Source organism: Dama dama, chromosome 13, assembly GCF_033118175.1.
Source record: "Dama dama isolate Ldn47 chromosome 13, ASM3311817v1, whole genome shotgun sequence".
In the NCBI taxonomy this organism is placed as follows: Eukaryota; Metazoa; Chordata; class Mammalia; order Artiodactyla; family Cervidae; genus Dama; species Dama dama.
This window is the reverse complement of record NC_083693.1, coordinates 49406950-49428519: the sequence shown is the minus strand read 5'-3', so window position 1 is coordinate 49428519 and position 21570 is coordinate 49406950. Positions and strand designations below refer to the sequence as shown.

General features: G+C 37.3%; 1 protein-coding gene and 1 pseudogene across 1 annotated transcript in view; both read right to left on the bottom strand.

Moving 5' to 3' along the window:
- SCFD1 (sec1 family domain containing 1) overlaps positions 1-21570 on the bottom strand; it is a 113003-nt gene that overhangs the window by 15638 nt on the left and 75795 nt on the right. The window contains exons 18-19 of the mRNA XM_061159074.1: positions 15332-15394; positions 13429-13504 (exon numbers count right to left, since the gene is read on the bottom strand). Coding sequence (XP_061015057.1) covers positions 13429-13504; positions 15332-15394 — 139 coding nt within the window. The remainder of the gene's footprint in view (positions 1-13428; positions 13505-15331; positions 15395-21570) is intronic.
- On the bottom strand, positions 15401-21569 carry LOC133067971 (oxysterol-binding protein-related protein 9-like; annotated as a pseudogene).

Sequence of the window (21570 nt, the reverse complement as noted above, 5' to 3'; positions counted from 1 at the left end):
TCTTTTTTTTAATTTTATTTTTATTTTACTTTACAATATTGTATTGGTTTTGCCATACATTGACTTGAATCTGCCATGGGTGTACATGTGTTGTATTTCAATCTGACCATTTGAACCATTACTTTGAATATAACACATCAGGTACAAAAAATTTTCTAAGTGACTATTATGCCTATTCAAAGTTCATTTCTACTGGAATGGTGTTCTGCCCATTTTGAACTGTATTTCCTTTGTGAACTGTAGAGAATATTCTGGAAGGACTCATCTTGTATCTTGGAGATTTCATAAAATGGAGGCAACCTTAAATCTCATTATTCACATAATTGTAGATAACACATTACTATTTCACAAGTTTTACTTTCTTTAGGTCATAAAACATTTTACTATTATTAAAATGGACTATCACTAAGGAAAACTGTGCTTTGCCCAGACAGAAAATATGCATTTCTTTTTTCTTTTTCTAGATTTGCAAGTAAAAATCTTTTAAGATAATCTTAGGCAAGTAAAATTAAAGTTATTTCACTATACTCTTGATAGTTTTGTTGGCCAGGAACTCCTTAATATAAACACAAGCACCAAATGTTCAAGCTGACTGAATGTACTTCCTGAATTCTATTTAGAATTTGAAAAAAGGTAGCTCAAAATTGTACCTTTTAAGTTTTCTTTCAAACAAACTTGAGTTTGTTCACTTATGAATGTAAACCTAAATCATACCCTTCTCTAAAGAATAACTGGGTACAGATTTAAATCTTAAAAATGCTTTAAGAAAACTATAGTTACATATTTATTCTTAGTAATACCAACAAAAGATGAAGTGCTCTGTAACAAAACAGGAAGAAATAATAAAAGAATTCTGGAGCAAGGCGACATTATAAATTGTAACATGTTACTAAAATTAATTTTATATCTATTTCTCTAATTTACATTTAACTCTGGACTGTACTATGTTATTAGGTATGTGCAATGGAGAAAAATTCACTAAAGATTTTATATAATTGGTAAAGCCATGAGTCATATTACTTTTATTGTATTCGCAAAAATAACTGGAAAATTGAATATTTCATTTAGCATAAAAGTAAAAATTAAATTTTACTTTGTATTTAATAGCTCTGCTATATCTGAAGGTAAGCCTACCAGTGAACAGGTCATTAAAAAACACTAGAAAAATTTCTCTCTAGCAGAATAGTTCAAATGTTTAAGAGCCCAGAGACTATTCTTTATGTTTTTGTTTGGCCTTTACAACCAGGTAACACTGAAAAGGTCATCAGCCACTGCCATACTATACAATATTCACAGACTGTCACACATTAAGGAAAACTTCCAGTGTAGAGAATGATAAAAGAAATACACAGTGTCTTTAAAGGTCTAAGAAAGAGTAGTTCAGGAAACAACTTCTGAGATCTCTGTCACCAGCTAATGCTCTACCTAGCCTAAGTGAAGACTTGAGTTAGTGACTTAAAGAATCAATCTTATATTGATAATAATTTATATACAAGGTAATTACTGTTGTTGTTTAGTCATTAAGTCATGTTCAACTCTTTTGCAATCCCATGGACTGCAAAAAAAAAAAAAATCCCATCAGCCCATCCTTAAAATTCTAATTGAAATAACTGAACTGTGGCAGCTAACAGCATAACAAAACCATATAATTTTCTTCACTCAGCAGATGGTCTGTTCACTCATCTTAAAGACACAAAACAACTGTGTACATCAATAAAAGAGGTATAAATGAGATTTACTCATATGAAAGCCCGTTATTTAAAAAATTCCCAAGCATGTTTTTAAACCAGTCAATCCTGAAGGAAATCAAACCTGAATATTCACTGGAAGGACTGATGCTGAAGCTGAAGCTGCAATTCTCTGGGCACCTGATGCAAAGAGCCAACTCACTGGAAAAGACCCTGATGCTGGGAAAGATTGAGGGCAGGAGGAGAAGGAAGTGACAGAGGATGAGATAGTTGGATGGCATCACCGACTTGATGAACATGAGTTAGGGTAAACTCCAGGAGTTGGGTAACGGACAAGGAAGCCTGGAGTGCTGCAGTCCATAGGGTCGCGAAGAGTTGGACACGACTGACCGACTGAACAACAACAAGCATATTTTTCATTGTTTTGGGGAACTGTTTCAGAAATAGAATGAAAAACGTTATAATCTAAGTTCAGTTCAGTCCAGTCGCTCAGGCGTGTCCGACTCTTTGTGACCACCATGGACTCCAGCACACCAGGCTTCCCTATATATATATATATATATATATATATATATATATATATATATAGGAGAGACAGAGTCCCAAGCACCTGAATATCCTAAATTAAGGATCACCATTTCTACAATGTTCAAATTTCAAATATATGAACATTAGAGAAGAAAATACAGTGAGAAATTAATTTCTAAAAATCCTAAATGCTTTTATGATCATAGTTGTATTTTGTGATTTCAGTTACTGGAAAAGTTTAAAATTCTAATCAGAAGGGATCTACACAGTAAATCCAACATCCCCATCTTACAGATGAGGAAAGAATAAAATATATAAAGTGGTATATTTTTTCCAAGCCATAGCATATTAATGGCAATAGAATAAAGAAACAAGATTACATGGATGAATAAAACACATCCAATCTTTCATCATTCAGTTTCAATAATTATTATTAATAAAACAAATTCTTGTTTTATTTGTATTCTCACCTACTCCCCACTTCCTAGGCTGTTTTAAAACAAGCCCCCAATATCAAATCATTTTGGCAATAATCTGTCTTCTGCAAAACCTGTCTGCGGGTCAAGAAGCAATGATGAGAACCAGATACAGAACAATGGATTTATTCAGAACTGGGAAAGGAGTTCAATGAGGCTGTACATTGCCCCCTGCTTATTTCACTTACATGCAGAGGACATCATGTGAAATGCTGGGCTGGATGAATCACAAGGTGGATTCAACACTGCCAGGAGAAACATCAACAACCTCAGATATGCAGATAATACCACTCTAAAGGCAGAGAGTGAAGAGGAACTAGAGTCTCTTGATGAAGGTGAAAGTAGAAAGTGAAAAAGCTAGCTTGAAACTCAACATTCAAAAACCTAAGATCATGGCATCTTGTCCCGTCACTTTATGGCAAACAGAAGGGGAAAAGTGGAAACAGTGACAGATTTTCTTTTCTCGGGCACCAATATTACTGTGGACAGTGACTGCAGCCATGAAATTAAAAGATGCTTGGCTCCTTGGAAGGGAAGCTATGAAAAACCTAGACAGTGTATTAAAAAGCAGAGACAACCCTTTGCTGACAAAGATACATATAGTCAAACCTATGGTTTTTCCAGTAGTCATGTATAGATGGGAGAGTTGGACCATAAAGAAGGCTGAACATTAAAGAACTGATGCTTCTAAATTGTGTTGCTGGAGAAAACTCTTGAGAATCCCTTAGACTGCAAGGAGATCAATCCAAAGGAAATCAAGCCTGAATATTCACTGGAAGGTCTGACTCTGAAGCGCCAACAGGTTGGCCACCTGATGTGAAGAGCATCAAAGCTCACTGGAAAAGACACTGATACTGGGAAAGATTGAAAGCAAAAGGAGAAGGCAGCGGCAGAGGATGAGATGCCTGGATGGCATCTCATCAATGGACACCAGTTTGAGCAAACTCCAGGAAACAGTGAAGGACAGGGAAGCCTGGTATGCTGCAGACCATGGGGGTCGCAAAAAGTCAAACATGACTGGGACTGAACAACCACGTTTCTGTATATCTCTCTAAAATAGAACAACTCTTAAAAAAACAAAACAGCCCTGTAAGACTACCACTGCACCTAAAATAATCAACAAATATTTCTTAATACAGCTGAATATGCAGTTAGTATCAAACTTTTCTTGTGCCATAAATTTACTTCTTACATTTCCCTGTTCAAATTATAATCTTAATAAGGGCTATATATTGCAATTAGGTGACTGCTTTTATGTCTTTTTTAATCTACTGAATTTCACTGCTTGCAATTTATCTGTTGTCAATTCATTTTTAAAAGAGGTACTACTTTAGTAAACAAGTCAAAGTGAAACAGAAGAGTTTCAAATTATGCAGCCTCACATTACAACAAACTGTGGAAAATTCTTAAAGAGATGGGAATACCAGATCACTTTACCTGCCTCCTAAGAAACTGGTAAGGAGGTCAAGAAGCAACAATTAGAACTGGACACAGAACAATGGACTGGTTCCAAACTGGGAAAAGGGAGTATGGCAAGGCTGCATGTTGTCACCCTGCTTATTTAACTTATATGCAGAGTACATCATGGGCTGGATGAAGCACAAGCTGGAACTGAGATTGCTGGGAGAAGTATCAATAAACTCAGATATGCAGATGACACCACTCTTAACGGCAGAAAGCAAGGAGGAACCAAAGAGTCTCTTGATTAAGGTAAAAGAGGAGTGAAAAAGCTGGCTTAAAATTCAACATTCAAAAAACTAAGATCATGGCATCTGGTCCCATCACTGCATGGCAATTAGATGGGGAAAACAATGGAAACAGTGACAGACTATTTTCTTGGGCTCCAAAATAACCACAGACGGTGAGTGCAGCCATGAAATTAAAAGACGCTTGGTCCTTGAAAGAAAAGCTACAACAAACCTAGGTAGCATTAAAAGACAGCACAAAAGCAGAGATATTACTTTGCTGACAAAGGTCTGTATAGTCAAAGCTATGGTTTTTCCAGTAGTCATGTCTGGATGTGAGAGTTGGACCATATAGATGGCTGAGCACCAAAGAATTGATGCTTCTGTGGTGAACTGTAGTATTGGGGAAGACTCTTGAGAGTCCCTTGGACTGCAAGGAGATCAAACCAGTCAATCCTAAAGGAAATCAGTTATGAATATTCATTGGAAGGACGGGTGCTGAAGCTGCAATACTTGGGCCACCTGATGCAAACAGACAACTTATTGGAAAAGACCCTGATGATGTGAAAAATTGAAGGCAGGAGGACGACAGAGGATGAGATGGTTGGATGGTATCACTGACTCAATGGACATGAGTTTGAGCAAGTTTCGGGAGGCGGTGATGGATAGGGAAGGCTGGAGTGCTGCAGTCCATGGGGTCACAAAGAGTCAGACATGACTGAGAGACTGAACAACAACAATATACTATTCATCATTACATTCTTGTACAATTGTCTAGTCAAGGCTATGGTTTTTCCAGTGATCATGTATGGATATGCGAGTTGGACTACAAAGAAAGCTGAGTGCCGAAGAATTGATGCTTTTGAACTGTGGTGTTGGAGAAGACTCTTGAGAGTCCCTTGGACCGAAAGGAGATCCAACCAGTCCATCCTAAAGGAGATCAATCCTGGGTGTTCACTGGAGGGAATGATGCTGAAGCTGAAACTCCAATACTCTGGCCACCTGATGTGAAGAGCTGACTCATTTGAAAAGACCGTGATGCTGGGAAAGATTGAGGGCAGGAGGAGAAGGGGACGACGGAGGATGAGATAGTTGGATGGCATCACCGACTCAATGGACATGAGTTTGGGTAAACTCTGGGAGTTGGTGATGGGCAGGGAAGCCTGGAGTGCTGCAGTCCAGGGGATCACAAACAGTTGGACATGACCGAGTGACTGAACTGAATAACCATCCTCACATAAATATATTCCAAACCTGCAAAGATCATTCCAATGGTTTTATGTGATAGCTGATACTTGTGATGCATAAAATTTCTGCTGCCCAAGAAACAAAAAGGTATAAAAAGCTCTTATAAGCAACCTAGAAAACTGGACATGACAAAACATCCTATCATTTCTATCTGTATTTTTTATAACTTAAAATGTTTATTCAGATATAAAAAATCCAAACCAGTATTTAGAGATATGAGGCATAAATTAGAATTTTACAAGCATGAAACAAGGAATTCATCTCTACCAGTATTCTTCTCTGATGTCTCTTTTCTCAGTTCCCAACCTGCTGCAGATCTCTTAAAGCCTGTAGCAGTTCCTCTAAATTTTAAAACATTAGGACAGTGTAACTTTAAAAATGGCTATGTGTTTAAATATTTCCAGAGCAGGAGACTTTTTAAAAGTACTGAATTAAAAAAAAAATAAATAAAAGTACTGACTTTACAAAGATTACACACCAACACATACACACAGGTTCAGGTCTGGGAGGGATGTACAGAAACAAGCACTGTAAATCACTGCATACTGGTACATCTTTTCTGAACAGCAATTTGGTAATATTTACCAAGGACAATTAGAAATTTTCACCCTTTTGATTCCATAATTCAATTCTAGTAATCTATCATACAGAAGTAAATCAGAGATGAATACTTTCACCTAGAAAAACTAACATTTAAAACCTAGTTATATACCCTTGAATATCTTCTATTTTGTTGAAAAATACTGAATTTAGTTTTGTAATACTTTTATTTTTACTTCAAATTTACAATGAACCACTATCCCCCTATCAATAACCAATGTCCCCCAAATCAGTGAATATTTCCTTGAATTCTGACCCTAAAAAGTCTTGTGAACATCTACTAAAAAAGAACAACACTGGCCTGGCTCTCTCCTAGCAGTGGTGACAGAAATGTGATGTAGAAACAGGTAACCACAAATCATTTCAAATTTCACTTCTGTAAATGAAAAACTGCTTATATCAAAGCAGTATGTTACATGCAATGTTAAGAACAGGAAGATTTGAGGTCACAGAGGATAATCTGTTTTTGTATTTCACAAACTTCAAAGAAAACAAATTGTTAGCACAAGAGAAATATTTAAGTGAATCAGTTTATATACTTCTTACAGGCATTATTTAGGGATGTACATCACGTGACTCTAAGGTAATAAGTTCAAAGAGTATATATGGTCATTTAAAAGATTGAAGCCTGTAATTTCTCCATGCTATCAGTTATTTGTGAAAGGATTCCTTTGTTTAGGGAATTTTACTACTGGGATTTCCTTCCAACAGAAAAATATGAATTCTCCTTAAAACTAAATTTAACTACACATAGTTGCACAATCCCCATCATGAATCACTGCCTTGTTGTGGCAAAGGGGCTTGCATAACTCAATGAAGCTATGAGCCGAGCCATGTAGGGCCATCCAAGATAGATGGGTCCTGGTGGAGAGTTTTGACAAAACGTGATCCACTGGAGAAGGGAATGACAAACCACTCCTACATGCTACTTGTGAGAACCAGATAAACTGTATAAAAAGGCAAAAAGATATGACACAGAAAGATGAGCCCCCCAGGTCAGAAGGTTTCCAATATGCCACCGAGGAAGAGCAGAGGACACCTACTAATAGCTCCAGAAAGAATGAAGAGGCTGGGTCATATCAGAACAACACTCAGTTGTGGATGTGTCTGGTGAGGAAAGTAAAATCCGATGCTGTAAAGAAAAAGTATTGCATAGGAACCTGGAACGTTAGGTCCATGAATCAAGGTAAATTGGACATGGTCAAGCAGATGATAAGAGTAAACATCAACATCTTAGGAATCAATAAACTAAGATGGATGGGAATGGGTGAATTTAATTCAGATAACCATTATATCTACTACTGTGGGCAAGAATCCCTTAGAAGAAATGGAGTAGCCCTCATAATCAACAAAAGAGTCCAAAACGCAGTACTTGGATGCAACCTTAAAAATGACAGAATGATCTCAGTTCATTTCCAAGGCAAACCATTCAACATTACAGTAACCCAAGTCTATGCCCCAACTACTGATTCCTAAGAGGCTGAAATCAATCATTTCTATGAAGACCTAGAAGACCTCCTAGAACACCAAAAAAAAAAAAAGTCCTATTCATCATAGGGGATTGGAATGCAAAAGTAGGAAGTTGAGAGATTCCTGAAGTAATAGGCAAATTTGACCTTGGAGTACAAAATGAAGCAGTGGAAAGGCTAACAGAATTCTGCCAAGAGAGAACACACTGGTCACAGCAAACACCCTTTTTCAACAACACAAGAGACGACTTTACATATGGACATCACCAAATGGTCAATACCAAAATCGGTCTGATTACATTCTTTGAAGCCAAAGATGGAGAAGCTCTATACAGTCAGCAAAAATAAGTATGGGAGCTGACTGTGGCTCAGATCATCACCTCCTTATAGCAACATTCAGGCTTAAACTAAAGAAAGTGGGCAAAACCACTAGGCCAGTCAGGTACAACTTAAAGCAAATCCCCTATGAATATGCAGTGGAGGTGACAAAGAGATTCAAGGGATTAGGTCTAGTAAAGAGAGTGCCTGAAGAACTATGGACAAAGGTCTGCAATACTGCATAGCAGGCAGCGAACAAAACCATCCCAAAGAAAAGAAATATGAGAAAGCGAAGTGGTTGTCTGAGGAGGTTTTACTAATAGCTGAGGAAAGAACAGAAGTGAAAAGCAAGGGAGAAAGGGAAAGGTACACCCAACTAAATGCAGTTTCAGAGAATAGCAAGGAGAAACAAGAGAAGGCCTTCTTCAGTGAACACTGAAAAGATATAGACGATAACAAAAGAATGGAAAAGAATAGAGATCTCTTCAAGAAAACTGGAAATATCAAAGGAACATTCCATCCAAAGACGGGCCAAATAAAGGACAGAAATGGTAAAGACCTAACAGAAGCAGAAGAGATCAAGAGATGGAAAGATGAACTATACAAAAAAAGGTCTTAATAACCCAGGTAACCACAGTGGTGTAGTCTCTCACTCAGAGCCAAACATCCTGGAGTCTGAAGTCAAGTGGGCCTCAGCAAGCACTGCTGCCAATAAAGCTAGTGGAAGTGATAGAATTCCAGCAGAGCTATTTAAATCCTAAAAGATGATGCCATTAACGTGCTATACACATTATGTCAGCAAATTTAGAAAACCCAGCAGTGGCCACAAAACTGGAAAAGGTCAATCCTCATCCCAATTCCCAAGAAGGGCAGCACTGAAGAATGCTCAAACCACTAGACAATTGCCCTTACCTCCCATGCTAGTAAGGTTACGCTCAAATCCTTCAAGCTAGGCTTCAGCAGTACGTGAACTGAGAACATCCAGATGTTCAAGCTGGGTTTAGAAAAGGCAGAGGAATTAGAGCTCATATAGCCAACATCCGCTGGATCACAGAGAAAGCAAGAGAATTCCAGAAATTTACTACGCTAAAGCCTTGGACTGTGTGGATCATAACAAACGGTGGAAATCTCTTCAGTTCAGTTGCTCAGTTGTGTCTGACTCTTTGCAACCCCAAGGACCACAGCACACCAGGCCTCCCTGTCCATCACCAACTCCCAGAGTTTATCCAAACTCATGTCCATTGAGTCACTGCTGCCATCCAACCATCTCATCCTCTGTTGTCCCCTTCTCCTGCCTTCAATCTTTCCCAGCATCAGGGTCTTTTCAAATGAGTTAGTTCTTCGCATTAGGTGGCCAAAGTATTGCAGTTTCAGCTTCAACATTAGTCCTTCCAATGAATATTCAGGACTGATTTCCTTTGGGATTGACTGGCTTGATCTCCTTGCAGTCCAAGGGACTCTCAAGTCTTCTCCAACACCACAGTTCAAAAGCATCAATTCTTCAGTGCTCAGCTTTCTTTATAGTCCAACTCTCACACCCGTACATGACCACTGGAAAAACCATAGCCTTGACTAGACAGACCTTTGTTGGCAAAGTAATGTCTCTGCTTTTTAATGTGCTGTCTAGGTTGGTCATAACTTTCCTTCCAAGGAGTAAGCGTCTTTTAATTTCATGGCTGCAATCACCATCTGCAGTGATTTTGGAGCCCCCAAAAATAAAGTCAGCCACTGTTTCCACTGCGAGGGGAATAGCAGACTATCTTACCTGTCTCCTGAGAAACCTGTGTGCAGGTTAAGAAGCAGTAGTTACAGCTCTGTATGGAACAACTGACTGGTTAAGGGTTGAAAAAGGAGTATGACAAGGCTGTTTACCGTCATCCTGTTTATTTAACTTATATGCTGAGCACATCATGAGAAATGCCAGGCTGGATGAGTTACAAGCTGGAATCAAGATTGGCAGGAGAAATATCAACAACCTCAGATATGTGTCACTCTAATGGCAGAAAGTGAAGAGGAACTAAAGAGCCTCTTGATGAGGGTGAAGGAGGAGAGTGGAAAAGCATGTTTAAAACCCAGTATTACAAGATAGCCAATGGGAATTTACTGTATAACTCAGGGAACTCAAACCCAACTTGGTAACAACCTAGAGGGGCAGAATGGGGTGGGAGGTGGGAGAGACGTTCAAGTGGGAGGGGACATGAGTATACCTGTGGCTGATTCATACTGATGTTTGGTAGAAACCAACACAATACTGCAGAGCAATTATCCTTCAATTAAGAACAGATGAATTTTAAAAAAATATTACAAAAACTAACATCATGGCATTGGGCCCCAAAACTTCACGGCAAACAAGGGGAAAAGGTGGAAGCAGTGACAGATTTCCTCTTCTTGGGCTCTAAAATCACTGGGGATGGTGACTGCAGCCATGAAATTAGAAGATGATTGCTTTTTGGAAGGAAAGCGATGACAAACCTAGACATTGTGTTAAAAAGTGGAGACATCACTTTTTCGACAAAGGTCCATATAGTCAAGGCTATGGTCTTTCTAGTAGTCATGTACAGATGTGAGAGCTGGACAATAAAGAAGGCAGAGCACCGAAGAATTGATCCTTTTGAACCATGGAGCTGGAAAAGACTCTTAAGAGTCCCTTTGAAAGCAAAGAGATCAAACCAGTCAATCTTTAAGGAAATCATCCCTGAATACTCTTTGGAAGTGATGGTGAAGCTGAAGCTCCAAAACTTTGGCCACCTGATGCAAACAACTGACACTGGAAAAGACCCTGATGCTGGGAAAGATTTCAGGCAGAAGGAGAAGAGAGTGACAGAGACTGAGATGGTTGGATGGCATCACCTATTCAATGGACATGGACTTGGGCAAACTCCAGGAGACGGTGAGGGGCAGGGAAGCCTGGTGTGCTCCAGTCCATGAGGTGGCAAAGAGTAGGACACAACCTGGCAACCGAACAACAACAAACTCACACAATAGCCAGTGTGTCTGACAAAAGTCGGACATAATCTTAGAAACTAGTGGTTCCTCCTGTCTCACATATAAAATCACTCTGTCCATAGCTGATGATAAGCAGAGTGGCATGACTAGATTCTCTCCTAGACAAGACTCTACTCTTTTATGAGGCTCTTCAAACTCTTTTTCAATTGGGCCTTGACTTTTGGACATCTGTGTCCATCTTTGCATTATCCACTTTTAGAAAGAAATCTGCTACGTCAGTTTATAGCCAGAACCCACATCTCCTCGGTATCTTCCCATCCTTGATATCTTTTCGGTTTCCTCACCTTTTACCACCTCTCAGGAGATGTCCAATTACATTAGCCTGCCTTCATCAAGAATCTCATTAGGTTGGTTTAGCCAGAATCTTCCTTTAGCTCTGATGTTTTCTCTCAGTAATTTTCCACCCACCGATACCTACACCCTGCTACTGAGCTCTAATTTCCCATTTTTCCCTGATGTATTTGGAGTTAAGCCCAATCCCTTTCCCAGATTTCAAAACCCCACTGCAGTGGTCCCAACGTTGGTCTTTCACAGTGGTCCCCCTGAATAAAGTCTGCCTTACTGTACTTTAACAACTGTCGTGAGTAACTTCTTTTTTAACAAGTGCTAGGTTCAAATTAGCAGCAGGTTCAACTGTAAGAAGTTAGTCACTAATGTGTCCAACCTCCTGTTTTTATGCCTTTGCACCTTTAGCAGTCCAAGAGAATAAAGATAAACTGAATCACAGAAGTACTGTGAACTAGTTAGAAAGTGGATTAAGTATTCAATAGTGGCCTCTTACCAGAAGAGACGCAGAGGGGAAGGATTGAAAATAATTCCCAAGAGGGATAATTAAGCTACAAAGTGTTCCCAAGTACTTAGAAAGCAATGCAATCTGGAATGTCTCTGAAGGAAAGTTAGGAAATAATCAGCCTTTTAATTTAATCTTAAAAAATTAAGATTTTTCACTGTTCTTCATTAACACTACAGGTTTTTACAATACAATGTTATTTACTTATTCAGACAAAAACTGAATACTTAAGGCACACTGCTATGGAAAATTCAAAGACAGGAAAAAAAAAATTTCTTGCCATCAAGAAGTAAAACAATCCATGTTGGGGCTTCCCTCGTGGTCCAGTGGTTAAGAATCTGCCTGCCAATGCAGGGGATATGGGTTTGATCCCCTGGTTTGGAACTGAGCTCCCACATGCTCCGGGGCAACTAATAAGCCTGTGTGCCTCCACTACTGAATCCGCGCTCTAAAGCCTGGCTACTGCAACTACTGAAGTCCACATGCCTTAGAGCCCATGTTCGACAAGAGAAGCCACCTCAATGTGAAGCCCATGTACTGCAACTAGAGAAAGTCTGCATGTGGCTACGAAGACCCAGCACAGACAAAAACAAATTTAAAAAGCAAAACAAAAAATGATTTATGTCAACTGTATCTCAATAAAAGTGGGAAAAAAAGAAAATATAAACAACATCAATACAAAATACCACAGGTAAATATAGTAAGAAAAATAAAAAGTGTGGAAGAAGTTCAGAGAACCAAAGATCTAGTTTATTCCGAAAACAAGTAAACAGTATTCAGATCTGAATAACTGATACTCTATTTCTTTTCTTAATTGACCTTTGAAATCCTTCTCACCACAAACTGAAGTATCTATGTGTGAAATATTATATCTCAGATTTGCCTTAAAATATCCCTAAAAAGAAATAAAAAAATCTGAGTGGGGAAGATGAAACAAGAATGGCACCATGTTGAGTACTGAAGCTTGGTGAAGGGTTCAGGAGAGCTTGACATACTAATGTGTATTTGAAAATTTCCGTAACAAAAAGTTAAAAACAAGTTTGGTTTGAAAAGAAGCCAAAGCAATTAATGATCACTCTGAAGCAGAAATATCTATATATTAGAATAACAGAAAAACAACAGAAATACAAACACCATTAAAGTCTTATGTTTAAAAATATTATTCCAAAATGAAATGTGAAATCAAGCTATAATTGCATTATTCCCAAACATAAATTCTATTTAAAATACTTTTAATTTACACAGGCCTTTAGACTATTAACTTAATATTCTAATATATGTTAAAACTCAAATGATATGCATTTATGTAATAGTTCATTATTTTAAGATTAAGTGCAATGTTTTTCAGTTAACATATTTTCACAATCCTGATAAAGGAAATCAAAATGTCATTAACGTAGTAAGAACAAATTTTTTAAAAAAGTGTAAAATTATAGAGTTCTGAATTATATATGTAAAATACTCTCATATTCTTGAAAATACCAGTAAAGGACCCCCTTGACTTCATTTTATTCCTAATTTTGTCCTTGAATACATCTAGAAGCTGCTCTAGCTAAGCAACCAACCTGTTAACATTTATATTCAAAAGTTACCCGTGTATTTTCTAACAGCTGTACTTACTTGCTGTTTCAATACCAGGTTCTTCACTCCTTCCATCACAAACTGTGATCCTGTATTCATGACTCGTGATAACAGACTAGGTGCAAAAGAAGAGCATTGCACTCAGTACAAATTATCTCTGGGATTAACTACAGATGAAATACGTGTCTGATCACCCAACACATGCTGATGAAGCTCATTGTGCCTACCACCTTTGCTTTCATTGAACAGAAGTGACCTGAGAATGTCTAACTTCCATGGATATCACTGCCACAAATTTATTTAACAGTAAAACAGTAATAAAACATTCTGACTAGTCAATATCAATAAGATGTAAAACTAGAGTGCTATCCTCAAAATGAACATTTTAATTGCTAAGACTTAGCTACATATCAATATTTAGGCAAATTATTAGCTAAAGAGAATTCCTTCAATTTCCCGACTGTCTTAATATTAAAACAATGTATTAAAGATAGTAATCCAGAAAATTTAAAAAAAGCATATACATGTGTAACTGAATCATTTTGCTGTACAGCAAAAAGTAACACAACATTGTAAATCAACTATATTCAATTTAACGAAGACACTAAGAATGACTCGCTTTAGGAGTTCAAAACACACTGACATATTGACAACATGTATGTCTGGGAGTTTCTGAATAGGTCAGAAATTACAATATTCTCTGTATCACAGCTGCTAGATCTAGTCCTGCACTGTACACTCAGCTGCCCCATACACAAAATCTATCATATAAAAATGTTAAGCACAAAATGCTTGATGAATTTTACCTCAACTCAGTAAGAACATCCAGTGCCTGTATTTTACCAACAAAAATAACACAAATGACTTACCATATTGGTTTTCTATTTGTGGTTCAAAAAGTCTTTTATGTGGAATCAAAGGGTATTTTGTGGGACAGAATGGAAATCTTGCATTTTGATATTAGGCTAGGGAAGGCCTTCAAATCATCCAAGATTTTCTTATAACACATTTTATTAAAATCCTCAACTACAAAGTTCATAAGAAATCTAATAGGCTTTTAAGATTCAGTAAGGTTTTAGGACAGAAAACTGGAAAGCCTATTTTATTAAATACATGGAAGTAGGTTTCCAAATATATTTTCATTTTCCCTATCCTGTCCTCTTCCCCTCTGAAATGAAGAGATGGGCAGGGTGGAAATCATTTCTTTAACAGAAACAAGAGAACATAATCTCTGTTGGACTGACTAGTCCTGAGGTGATTCCCAGGTACCAGGTAACTCTGAGGGAGTAACAGTGGTAACCCGCACAGCACTGTCTGAAGGTGAGGCCAGCTGGATTCATTTTGCCAAGCGCTTACATGTTCCTGCCTTAGGCCAAGTGCTTTTGTTTTCTGGAAATTGTTTCATTAAAATCAGCAGCTCAGAGTGGGGCTAGGGTAAACCTGTTTTCCTTCAGTTTCATGCTTCTGTTCTAAGCTCCAAAAAATAAGCTAGGAATTTGAAGCCAGTGTGGTACTGAAAAGAGCAGTTAGAATCACTTTGTTCATCTCCTTTGAAAATCACACATACTGTACAGGATTTTTTGGGGGTGAGAAGTCACACCCAGCCCTGAGTACTTCCTCTCTGTCATTTAGCAGTATGCCTAGTTCCATCTAGAAGTGAGGTCTTGAATGTCTGTATTATCAACACTGATAGAAATTCATGTATCTTCTGAAAATGAAAAACATAATGTCTTAACAAGGAAGCATACAAAGCCCTACCATGTACAATACATTAATTTACATTTTAAAATTAGAATTTAACCTACCTAAGGAAGCCAAAAAGCATGCTGACATTTGTTCTATATCACAACGAAAACTTTCTGCACACTGTTTTCAAGGCATAAAAGTCCAATGATGGCTGGAGTACTAGACTTATTCAATCAGAATTATTAAAAATACTTACCCCATTGGCTTAGTGGTGGTGTTGCCATAGCTGGTGGGAGCTGAAGCCATCTTGGCAAAAGCCCTATGAAATAAGAAAGCTATATTTAAAAGTTGATTAGCTGAGCTAACATTTAGTATCACAGCATTAAAATATTTACTAACTAGGCATTAAAAAATTTACTAACTAATCTGAAAGAAATAATTTTTCAACTAATACAATGTTTCAGTACAATTAGCACAAACAATTATACAAACATTGATTACATAATCGGTAACCATGTAAAATAATGTTCAAGTACAGAGCAATTGTTACCAAAACACTGAAATTCTTTAAAAACCACTAATTCATTATTAGTTCCACAAACTTAAGGATCATTAACATGAAATAAAAACTTTCTGTTTTAAAAGAACAATCATGTACTGATTAATCTCTTTACTGTTCTCCACACTCCATACTCTCACATTCCCAGAAACATGCCTTGACTCATGCTGTCCTGTCCTCTGGGGATACAGATTCACTGTATTCTCCAATAAAAACTGTACATTTCCTTTTAAGATTCAGCTCAAAATCACTTTCTTTAACACTATTCTAATTCTGCTACTCAGTGATTTTTCCTTTTAGTTACATATACACTTTTATATTGAACTGCACACAGTCATTTATTTTCAGATCTTTCTAAATGTACAGAATGTTTTTAGCTATAGAATTTCTGAAGGCTGGGCAAAAATATGGCACTTAGCCGCATTTAAAAAAATATTTTCCTTCTAGGAATACGTTCACTATAGAGAATTCAGAAAACAGAATGCTCCTAGAAGACCTCCACCACCTACAAGTAAACACTGTTAAGATTTTAGCATATATTTTTCTAATCTTTCGACATACGTATATACAACATATATGATTTCAAAACAAAATCAGTATCATACTGTACATACTATTCTTTAATGTTTTAACAACAGCATGCCATAAATATTTTTTATGCAAATCAGTATTCTTTTATAATTCCTAATCATTTCCAATGCTTTAGTCAATGGAAAAAAAATTATCTATCTAAATACAAGAAGATCTTATGAGAGTAAAAAAAAGAATGGAAATCTTTTAAGATTTGAAGATGAAACACTAAAAATACACTATTTCAATCTGGACAAAATTTGCTGATACCATTAGAGAAATTCCAAACACAAAACTCACAATTTTGTTCTGAAAGGAGGATGTGAATCAATGGTTTTCAGCAGCAGACTGGAATTTCTGCCTTTAACAAAAATTTACTTTTCACTAGAAACAACAATATCTAAATATAAATAATGTTATCTCTAAGCAATAAAGGGTTAAATAAAGATTATTACATTTATATGGCTGAATATCAAGCAAATACTAAATGCAACCATTGCAGACTATAGCTGATCCTTAAGCCACATGGTCTTGGAACTGTGCAGGTCCACTTATGTTTTTGTCAATAAATACATACTGCAGTACTACATGATCTGCAGTTGGTTGAATCCTCAAATGAGGAACCAGGGATACTGAGGGCCAGTCCATTGTTAAGTAATACTTTGATTTTTAACTGTGTGGAGGGTTGGCATCCCTAACCCCCAGGTTGTTCCAGGGTCTGCTCTCTTTAAGACAATGAAAAACTGGCATGATGAAAGTTAATGGAAAACTACAACACAAAATGCATCTGTAACAATGACTTCCTGATTGAAAACTATGTAATATTTTTAAAGGGTAAACACTAAAGGTTACTTGTAGACTTTGAATAGGGAGATTACAGGTAAATTTTTATTTTCTTTATACCTTTCTGAGTTTTTGAAAATATTCTTCAATAAACTGGTATAACCCTTATCATGAGAAAGAAAAATGTTACAAATCAGAAATTGTGTATTTTATAACCATGTAAAATGATGCCCAAGATTGTCTTCATTCTTTTAACATCAAATGTTTGATTAGGGAGTTCCACATAAGTCATAATGTAAAACACAATGACACATACGACACAGCCAAATGTGTTAAGTGTATATGTTATAAAAATCGGAAAAGATGGTTTCCAGTTCCTTCCGTTAACTGAGGTTTGTTGTCTACTTTTTTTCTTATAAGAACACAATGAAATAAAAGCAAAACTTGAAAAAAATAAAAGTATAGATAATAAAAAGCACTGGTAAACTCACAACTCAGACATATCTGCTGTTAACAATTTGGTATGTGTCTCATACTATGCATATTTTTTTATACAGTTGAGGTCAAAAAGCATATTCAATCCCCTACTCTTAAAAAAATAATTATTTTAAGAAATAATTTAAAGGTATTACTGAAGAAAATTTGAAAAATAAAGAACTCAAAAGGCAAAAAAAAAATTCTACTACTTGGATTTACCCACTATTAGCATTTAAGTGAATGTCATTTTAGTTATGCTTTGTATGTATATATGTGTATATCTATACACACACACACATACGCACATGCCTGCAGATAAATGGAAAGGTTTGAGAGGATTACACCATAAAAAGTGTCATCCAAGTTTGGCTCAAGGGCTGCCTACCCAGAGGCTTTGCCTGATCTCAACAAATTTTTGCTATTACCCCCAACAAATTAAGATCTTATCACTTAGTTTTATTTTCTTTATATCACTTAATATGGTGAATATGGTTTAACACAACTCCGCTCATTCATTTGCTTATTTGTTGACATACTGTTCAACACAAATGTAAATTCAATGAAAGCCAAGGCCTTCCCTAGCATGTTCACTATTATATTCTTAATGTTTAGAACAGTCCCTAGTCACTGAGACAAAGGAAGTTATTTATCAAACAAATCACTGAATAGTAAACTATATTTTCACTTCATAACATACATGGCCATTTCCCGATGGTCACTGAACTAGTCTTCCACAACATGATTTTTTTGTGGTTGTTGGAAAATTACTTTATGAAGCCTTAAAAGCATTGAGTATAATTAAACTGTGGCAGGGTTAGATACAATAATAGTTCAATTCCAAAATAAAAGTTATTTTAGGTGAGACCATGAAATTTCCTAACATGTGGTTTTAATACATTGCGCTAAATTTTCTAAAACAACTCAGAGGAACTGATATTTACAGTAAATGGAGTATTTATGAAAAATATGGCACCAGCTATATGAGATATATGTGTATACAGAACCCAAGATTATATGAACTAGGAAACAAATGTTGTACATCTCAATAGCAGTACTAGAATGCAGAATTTAAGACTGGGATTTACACCATGGGATTTGGAAAAGGAGCAGACATCTTGTTTTCAAAACCTGAAGTTTTTCTCAAGACCAAAATCAACACTATAACTGTGAGACAGGAAAAAGGGAAGCTTTGCTTGCTTTAATTGTTCATCTGCATCAGAAAGTCCACTATCTCTGAGATAGGAACCACTGCAATAAGAAGGGAGTGAATAGGTTCTCCCAAAGGAAGACTGCTGCTTAATTATGCCTCCTGCCCTGGAACCAGGAGCAAACTTTGTGTTTCCCAACCTAATGCTTGGCAGCACCGAGACGTTTCAGTAATGGTTCATCATAAACCCACCATTCTCCATCTTCATGAAACAACCTTGTCTCCCATTGAATTTCCTTTCCTTCCTTTCTTGGGCTTCTGCTCTTTGTCTTTCTTCAAGTCTATACCTGGCTTCACCGCTGCATCAATGTCTCTGATTTAAGTTGAAAGTGACATCTTTCCAAAGGCAGCGGGATTCGTATTCATTCTGATCTTCCAGCTTTGTCACTTTCTTCATTATAGGCAACTTCTTGGTATCTATAAAAACTGTATTTCCCCCTGTTGAGTATTTTGCATACATTACACCATTCCATTCCCCTTCAATTGAGCAGAAAGACTTCTTGTCATTTGGAGAAAAAAATCTCAGGGGTAATTCTGTGCTTCTTGGCCCCACAGAAAGGTTTAGTGTGGAAGATGATATTTGCACTATAGCCAGTTTTGGAACAATTAATATTGCTTTCTCCGCCTAGTTCCACCCAGAGCACTGTGAGGATAGACCTGCCGTAACCATTGGGGAATGTGAGAATGTGTTCATCATGCTCTAGACATGAGACACAGCCCTGCCCTATGTTGTGTACCCCGATTGACAATCCAAGGAATTTTGATTTGGTCCAGATATGAGCACGGAATTGTATCTTCTTAATAAAACACTCAGCATAAAAGGCTGAAATGGGTGGATGATGAGAAACCTGCTCAGCCACAAATGTTACACTATTCTTGGAAACCCAGGCAACTGGTCCTTCTGAAACTAGCTCTGCATTCTCTTCAGTATCATTTGGTAATGTGCACTGACACTGAAAGATTTCACCCAAAATGGGGTTGTATGGCTTTTTGGTAACTGATCCTTTCCTTCCTGCATGAAAGGTTGAGAGATACCATTTCACAATCTGAACCATTCAGTCTCTGGCATCCTTCTGGTCACTAATACTCACAAACAGGTCCAGATATGTAAAAAAGTCTGCATACATTTCTAAAAGAGATCTTTTTTCAAGAATAAATGTTGGAAGAACAACCTTTGTAAGATCCATTCCAAATCTAACCTGTGACAACAGATGCATGATAACGCTCTTGTGCTCTTCCACTGACCCTGCCTCCCCTTCGTCATCTCTATCATCATGTGAATCAAAAAGGTCAGCATCACTTGTTCCATTGGACATGGAAGAATTAAGTGATTCTACGATATCTGGGCGCTTTAGACTATCTCCCGAGCAGCTGTGTGTGAAGACTGAGGCAGATCCAGAGGAATCTATTCAGTGTTTTGGGGATGAGCCACTCTGATGGAATTCATCTGTATCATAGAATTCATCTTCATTGCTAGAGTAAGAGAACTCTGGGACTTTGTTTGGAGACAGGTTGACATGGCTTGGATAAGTCAGACTGCTACTAGGCGGTTACTGGCCACTGCCTATACTATTTGGTGTTGGAGTCTGATGATGACCCAAGGTTGCTAATACAGGTCCAACTGGTAGAGAAGATGGATGCTGCTCTGACTTATAGAACCTCTGAGTTGGTTCTGTAAGTAAGACAGTCTGGGAAGGCACTGTGTTGATCACAGGTTCCAAGGGACTATTGCATCCACAGGATTAACAGTACTTATAATTTTACCTGCATGATTCTCTGCAATATACTGGTCTTTAGCAATCTGCAGCAACACAATGCAGTGTTTAATTGATTCTGTCACGCTATTTGTTGTCTCTTTGAGGGTTTCAATTTTTTTTCTCTGTTCATCATCTTTGAAGTTTGAAGCAGTTTTGAAGTTTGTCATCAAAAAGCTTCAACTGTTCTATCAAGATCTGTAGGTAAGCATCAGCCTCTGTAAGTTTCTCATTAAAGTCTTGGGCACTAGGAACAAATCCTGAATCCAAACCCCCAGGGGGTGACAGGATGGAGGCAGGGAGAGAATCACACTCATGCCCAAGGCCTGGGCAAGCAGCAGGGTCCCTGGGAACTCAGGGATGGGAGCCAGACCCTCTCCCAGACCCTCCAGGAGTGGGTCTAATCATTCCACAAGTGGCCAGCAAGAAAGCCATTCACCAAGGCTCCAGCTCTCTGTGCCTCCAGAGGAGGGAACAAGGGCCGCTTCCAAGCACCCCTCTTCGCCCCCCTCTGCTGAATCAACCCACAACATGATTTGTAATGACTCATTTCCTTGTAGAAATGATATAATTTCAACCCTATTCCTTGATAATCAGGTTGATTTTCAAAACTTGATTATTATAACTGCTTCTAAGATTTTATAACTCCAGTTTCTTCTTTGGGATTAATTCTTAAGAGAAAGCTAGGTCAAAGCTATTCCTTTTAAAAATATTTTTTTATACCAGTAAGCAAAATTTTGACAACTTATATTTCAAATAGTGGAGTATAAATGCATCAATTTTCCTGGATCCTTGGCACATTTTCTAAATCTTAGCATTATATTAATCTACATTTCTCTGACTACTAGTGAAATTAAAACATTTTTAAAATGTTTTAGAGACATTTGACCCAAAACATTTCAGTCTTTGACTTTTTCATCTCACACAAGTGAAAAAATATAGGAAAACAAAAATGTCTAGGAAAGAAAGGCAGCACTACTTTATATAAAGTTGCGGAAAGAGTGGGGGAGATAAAGAAATATTTATGCCATTGAACAACAAAAACTACTAAGGCACTGTTAAATTTTCTTGGTGACATTTCCAGTTTTTTTTGAACTTGACTTCCACTGTACTTTCTTAAATGATAGGAACTTAAGAATAAAACA